We start from the raw sequence: 7145 nt of genomic DNA on the forward strand, positions 1-7145 counted from the left end.
GTTAGCCACTGATTCCTTCCAAACCACTCATTATTGAATTTGAGATTTCCAACTTGTGTAATATTTATGTCCAATTGTTGATGAGCATACGTTTTATCTATAATTTCTCTTCATTATTTCTCTTCATATGACAAGGATTAAAAGGGATTTGCCAGTAGATTGTCGCCTTGATTCATGATGATGACTGCTAGCCAAGATTTTGAACGCTACTGAATATGTAACGTGATTTGACGTAATTTTATCAGTTGCCAATGAACTGATATATTGCACTTATTCATGTCAAAATAACATGCCAAACAGGCAAGTTTCAGCACCATGAACTGTCCATTTCTGATGTATTTTGTTGCTGCTCCTGCTTCAAGATTGACCACCACCAGTGGCAGGCTGTCATTCAGGGACAGTGGGCCTTTAAAAATAAAAAAAATTGTAATAACAATTGCTAAAAATGTGGGGCTCACAACAGGTGGGGCTCTGCCCCACCGTCCCTGAATGACAGGCTGCCACTGGTGGTGGTCAATCTTGAAGCAGGAGCCGCAATAAAATCAATCAGAAATGGGCAGTTCATGGTGCTGAAACTTGTCAAATTCCATTCGGCATTATTCCTTTCAACCATCTCCATTTTAATTAGTTTTTACTAACAACAAGGGGTCTTTGTGTTGGAGCCATTCTCTTCCTATTTAAGAAATAAGAGATAGGCCTACCTGTTTGACAGACAAAATTAGGCTATAGGCTGTTAAAATCATAGATTTGGCGGTCAATTCCTCCACCCACCATGCATTCTTTAAATAGCCTACCTCTGTGTCAAGGCTGTTAAATTAAAACTCGAATTGAGAGATGGTATGCCATTGGCCTACAGTTTATTAAAGAAAATGGCAGAAAACACAGACTTACCCCTTGTTAGCTTAATATTCTGAAGAAAATGAAACAGATCTGATTATATAAAGGGACCTATAACAGTGCTTTGATCCACTATGCTTTATATCAATTGTTTCGTTTCTTTGACACTCAGAAGCTGAGCTATAACCTTTCATAGCTGAGGAGACAAAAAAATTGACTTTGCTTGCGAAGTAATCTAATTCTGTCACTATCAATTGATTAAGCTATTCACTTTCTGTACAATAGAAGGTGTTTAAACCCAGACAGCTTTTAGGGAAACACTTGTGACCTTCTCTTGTTGGGGTAATCCACAGAAGAAGAATAGACAGCAGTTAAAGTCAAATTCTGTTATTTTTTTCCCCCACTAATTTTGTCTTTTGACCAATCACATCAGATCTTTTCACATCATATATTTTTCAGGGTTGATCTGATTGGTCAAAAAAACAAATTAATAATACAAAATAATATCAGAATTGGGCTGCCTGTGTAACAGCCTTCTAAGCCTACCTGAGGCAGCTGTGTGAAGATAAAATCATGAGTTTTGATCCATAGGCTATTGAGTGTGGTGGCTTGGGAGAGAAACTATTTTCTTTCTTTTTTTCCGTAAACCCATAAACATTGGTTTTACTTCAAGGCATCAGTTGCTAAAAAAAAGAAGTAGAGGACACAACGTGGTAAAATACTGAAAAACATTTTAATCAGTATTCAATTCATATAGTAAAGTCTACATTTGATCAACACAGTAGGCTACAGGAATACAACTTCATAATTGTGACAGTAATATATTAAGAGCACTATAAATATTCTCAGCAGACTATCACCTTTTGTGGATGACATTGGCTGGGTTTATGCAGGCAGCCCAATTCTGATATTTGTTTGACTAATTGGTCTTTTGATTAATCAGATCAACCCTGGATAAATATCTGATGTGAGAAGAGTTGAGGTGTTTGGTCAAAAGACCAATTACTGGAAAAAATAACAGAATTGGGCTGCTTGTTCAAATGCAGCCAATGATCTCTTAATATGTGATTTCTCTTAAAACACTTCAGGAATAAGTTGTGCAAAATGCCTAGTATCTGTTGCCAAGCTTTTACTTCTGCGATAAGGATATTTCTGGCCTCACAGACAGTTTATGACTTATGGTGATAACAGGTGTTGCACCAACACTCTGTGTGGTTCGTCAGCTTGATGTTGTCCACCACCACCTGAGAGAGGAGGAGAAGGAGAAGAAGAATCAAGATAAAGAGAAATGGTTTGAAAGACCACATTCTGGTTCATTCTAGTACTTGTTAAATGTTACATTTACACGTTATGTGCATGACACTAGGAATGTCGTCATGTCAGATGATCAAACTGAGGATATCAATCCCAACTCCTACACTTAATTAGCTAAATATATTTCCTACCCTTTCCCCTTCTTTTGCAACGCAGCATGTGGCTTCAGAGGTGATGTTCTTTGGGACCAACATGGCTTTCTTAGACTGCAGTGGGGTTGGATAAGCTCTGGAAAAGCAGCAGCCTGTACACTGGTAGACAGGGGCGCCCGGGTTAGAGAATACTTTGTTCTCCTTCAGTTTGCATTCCCCACAGCCCACTGTGAAGATAGTGAAGACATACATTAATTGAAAATCGAATGAACAATCTGATCTGGGAACTTTATTCACCTTGTACCGCAAATGTGTGTCTCTCATCCTTGTAAACACACACTGGCAATAAGGAGGTTATGTACCGATTTATATTCTCTAATGACAACAGTAGGCCATCTCCAAGAACAACTCACTGGTCATTTGGACAAAAACAGTACTTTCACGGTAATGTAACATAAAGTTTACCGTTTGTCATGTCACTGTTTGGATAAGAGTCTGCCATGTACAGAAGTATGGACAGGATGAGGGATACTCCAATTGATTTCAACAAGCACATCATAGTGGCGGGTGGCAATAATCTGACAAGAAAAATTAACAAATCATTCAAAACCAACATATTAACATATCAGAAGTTGATAGCTGATAAACACAAAAAGACTGTAAAATATACATTGGAGAAACAACATACTGAATGGAAAAAACATTACCTGTTGTGTGTTTCTCTTGGTGGAAGCCTGTTCAGTGCTCAGTGAAGAGCATACTGCTCCCACCGTGAACTTTTATACTGCTGTCCCTCTGCCCATGTGCTCAACCAGGATTAGGTAAACCCCTCCAACCTTATCAGTGATCTCTTTGTGCAAGTCATTGGCCACTTAGCCACATGCCTCATAATCCTTGAAATGAAAAAAGGAACTGCACTGCAGTCGAAAGACAAAACAAACTTCCATCCTGACTATGGATGGGCGCTTCTAATCCCTTAAACAGATGGGATGTTACTAGGTAACTGTTGTTATGCAACTGGGGGCGAGGCGGGATCATTGGTTCATTAGTTTACCTTATGTTCATGGTCTTTTGCTTTGTAAATCATTACAAAGGCCTAGTGGTTAGAGCGTTGGACTAGTAACCGGAAGGTTGCAAGTTCAAATCCCCGAGCTGACAAAGTACAAATCTGTCGTTCTGCCCCTGAACAAGCAGTTAACCCACTGTTCCTAGGCCGTCATTGAAAATAAGAATTTGTTCTTAACTGACTTGCCTAGTTAAATAAAGGTACAAATTAAAAAACATCTAAGGGCATTTTTAATACTTTGAATATCTGATTAATCTTTCGATGGTGGATTATAACCCCAAAAATGAGTAAATATGTATACACAAAAGTGAAAGATTTCTCATTAAATAAACTCTGTTTCTAAAATAAACCATGAGGGCTAGACCGTGGCCCTGATCTAGAATCCTCTGCGGCAGTGCTAACATGTGTGCAAGCAATAAATACTGTATGTGAAATAATGTTACCCTCACAGAGAGCCAAATCCTCAATTGACTCAAATTATGTAAATTAGCCTATCAGAAGCTTCTAAAGCCATGACATCATTTTCTGTCATTTTCCAAGCTTTTGAAAGGCACAGTCAACTTTGTGTATGTAAACTTCTGACCCACTGGAATTGTGATATAGTGAATTATAAGTGAAATAATCTGCCTGTAAACAATTGTTGGAAAAATTACTTGTGTCATGCACAAAGTAGATATACTAACTGACTGGCCGAAACTATAGTTTGTTAACAAGAAATTTGTGGAGTGGTTGAAAAACGAGTTTTAATGCCTCCAACCTAAGTGTATGTAAACTTCCGACTTCAACTGTAATTACAATAGGTAATGACAATTCATGAATGCTTGAAGAATAATCAGGATTATATCCATCTATCCACCTCTGAATGTTGGAAATGTAAAGGATGTATATCAAAGGGAAAATAATTGTGGACATTTAAATGAATTATATATACCCATTGATTCTTGGAAGACTATAACTTATACATGCCTCATGAGCTTAGCTCAACTGTCGTACCCCCTCAGAACCCCAAATATAAGCTTGTTGTACTCCATTGTTATACTCCATGTAATTGTAAACAAACACTTTATGGCCTAAAAACATACATGATCAACATTATAGTTTTATCTATCGATTAAATCTATTGTTGTTTATGAATTTGAGTGGTTACATTTCTCCAGCACCATCTTTTAGCTGTGCCGAAACAGTGGTGGGGTGGCCTTTGTTATTGTTTAAATTGCAGATTGCCCCTTTAAGTTGCGGAAGTATCTCTTCATCTTTCCGTTTACCTGTGTTTTTAAGTCTCCCGGCCTTGGTTGCGTTGGACACTAGGCCCTGGCAGATGTAACTCAATAAGCATGGAGGATGGCACATGAAATCTCTGAGCATTAAAGGCTCTTCTTAGCTCAGCAACAATGTCATGAGTCATAACTTTACTCCACTCAGTAATTGTATTATTGGATTCAAAATGTTAATTCTATAAGCTACTGTAAAGCATTAAGACTAATTGCTTTTAGTATTTTATTACTTTTGTTTTTATTAACATATCGTCAACTAAATGCACTGTATATACTTATTGTAAATGATCTGTTTCGAACTCTTCTGGATAAAGGAGCAATACAATTGTCTCAGTTAGAATGAAACCAGCTTTTATTCCAAAAGAAAATGTATTCTTCATGTATAAAACATATGGCTTCTTTAATATATTGTTTACAGCCAATCAACAATCAGCCCAGGGGGCCTCCCAGGTGGCACAGTGGTCTAGGGTACTGCATCGCAGTGTGCCACCAGAGACTGGGTTCACGCCCAGGCTCTGTCGCAGCCGGCCGCGACTGGGAGGTCCGTGGGGCGACGCACAATTGGCCTAGCGTCGTCCGGGTTAGGGAGGGTTTGGCCGGTAGGGATATCCTTGCACCAGCGACTCCTGTGGCGGGCCGGGCGCAGTGCACGCTAGCCAAGGTCGCCAGGTGCACGGTGTTTCCTCCGACACATTGGTGCGGCTGGCTTCCGGGTTGGATCTGCGCTGTGTTAAGAAGCAGTGCGGCTTGGTTGGGTTGTGTTTGAGTTGTAGCGATGAGACAAGATAGTAACTACTAATAATTGGAAACTACGAAATTGGGGAGAAAAGGGGGGTGAAAAATACAAAAAAACAAAAAAACAATCAGCCCAGACATATCCAAGAAAACAGTCATATTTGCACTCGTTACATCGGAGCAGTTTCCTAAAGGCCTGCTTGAAGTCCTCATTGAAGCTGGTGTAGAGCAGGGGGTTGATGAGTGAGTTAACATATTCCTAACCACGTGAGAAAGTCTGACACCTGTGCTGAGGCATGAAACACCCGGAGGCCCACCAGTAACTCCTTAACAAAGAAAGGCAGCTAGCATACGATAAAAGTCCTCAGGATGAGGCCCAGTATGCGGGCAGCTTTTCTCTCTCTCTGGATGCACAGATCTGGGTCCTCTCATCACAGGTCACCCCCGGTCATATTTGAGTATATTTAGCTCAGTGTTTAGCGTGGGGTCCGAGGCAGACTGCTCAGACGCACAGAGAGACGTTGGTTCGACACGGCAGCTGCTGAAGCAGTTGTGGCTGCTGGCTCTCCGAGGAGCTCTATTTGTGGTACAAGGTCCGGCTGCAATGAAGATCTGGTAGTAGAGGATGAGGATGATGGCCATTGCGATGTAGAAGGCCCCGAAGGTGGTGGAAAAGATGGTGTAGCCGATGTGGTCATGCTTGATGAGACACTTGGTGTAATTGCCGAAGTTGTCATCTCCGCTGTGCCTCCATAACAGAGGCGGCACTGAAATGAGGACAGAGATGGTCCACGTGATGGTAACCATGATGGCAACGTGGTGCGGGGTTCTCTTGCAGGCGTACTCCAGGGCGTTGGTGGCAGTTGGTGGCCCAGTGGCGGTCCAGTGCGATGGCACACAGATGCAGGATGGAGCAGGTGCAGCAGGTCATGTCCACGCTCAGCCATGCCTCACAGACGACACATCCCAGCAGCCACTTCTTTTTGGCGATGTAGATGACGCTAAGGGGCATCACCAAGATGGCCACCAGGAAGTCAGTGACAGCCAGAGCAGATCAGGTAGTTTGCGGGCAGGTGGAGTTTTTTTGTGTTAATGATCGTCAATATGACTGCACTGTTCATTAAGGCAGTGATCAGGGTCACGATGCTGAGAAAGATCACTACCAACACCATATCAGTCTTTGGTTCCATTTTGAAGGAGCCTTCTGGTCCTGACATGCAGTTTATTTAAACTCTTAGGCTCCAGAACTATCTACCATACTCCTCGTTCTCCATTACTATGTCTGTGTCCCTAATCCAGATCCTTTTCTCTTTCTTACTACCATGCTTTCTCTACTGTGCCTTCCCTTATATTTGGAGCCACTGCGTAGGGGGGAAAAAAACATAATTTTTGGTTTATTATTTTTGTGTGACAAAACATTGATTAGAGTATATTATAACATGATACAGGTTATTTGTATTCAAAATGACAAATTTTCTCGATGAGTAGATCACTTCTCCACACGGTGGCAGAAATGATCAGGGAATCAGTGATTCACGGTCATATTGGAGGCTGTTATGCTCAGCATAGTATTCTAACTGTGTCATTGCAGCCCCATGACATCAATGTCAAGTCAATACTCAGCATGAAGCTCTAAATGTAATCCTTTCGCCCCTAAATTCAATTTAGGAGCATAGGGAACACTCAGGACTTTATTACTGCCTACTAGGGAGGAGCTGGATGTTTTGTATACGGAGGCAAATTGGTTTTTCATGAAGGCCATGTTAAAAAAGGTCCAATTTCAGTCAGTGACACTTCCAAACAGCTGTTGGTACAAAAAAAATTATG

At 40.9% G+C, this 7145-nt stretch overlaps 2 protein-coding genes across 2 annotated transcripts; both read right to left on the reverse strand.

Annotated features, from left to right (window-relative positions):
- Positions 1 to 1551: 1551 nt before the first annotated feature.
- LOC124001863 (glycoprotein hormones alpha chain 1) lies at positions 1552 to 3110 on the reverse strand. The gene is made up of 4 exons (XM_046308989.1): positions 2951 to 3110; positions 2709 to 2821; positions 2283 to 2470; positions 1552 to 2081 (listed from the first exon to the last, which is right to left on the reverse strand). The coding sequence occupies exons 2-4, from the start codon at positions 2800 to 2802 to the stop codon at positions 2007 to 2009; spliced, it is 357 nt and encodes a 118-aa protein (XP_046164945.1). The 5' UTR covers positions 2803 to 2821; positions 2951 to 3110; the 3' UTR covers positions 1552 to 2006.
- A 2646-nt stretch (positions 3111 to 5756) lies between these two features.
- On the reverse strand, positions 5757 to 6508 carry LOC124002297 (5-hydroxytryptamine receptor 1E-like). The gene is given in 3 exon segments (XM_046309681.1): positions 5757 to 6179; positions 6181 to 6367; positions 6369 to 6508. Coding segments are annotated over 3 exon segments (750 nt in total).
- Between the last annotated feature and the right edge of the window lie 637 nt (positions 6509 to 7145).

Source organism: Oncorhynchus gorbuscha, linkage group LG17 (genome assembly GCF_021184085.1).
Source record: "Oncorhynchus gorbuscha isolate QuinsamMale2020 ecotype Even-year linkage group LG17, OgorEven_v1.0, whole genome shotgun sequence".
Lineage (NCBI taxonomy): Eukaryota > Metazoa > Chordata > Actinopteri > Salmoniformes > Salmonidae > Oncorhynchus > Oncorhynchus gorbuscha.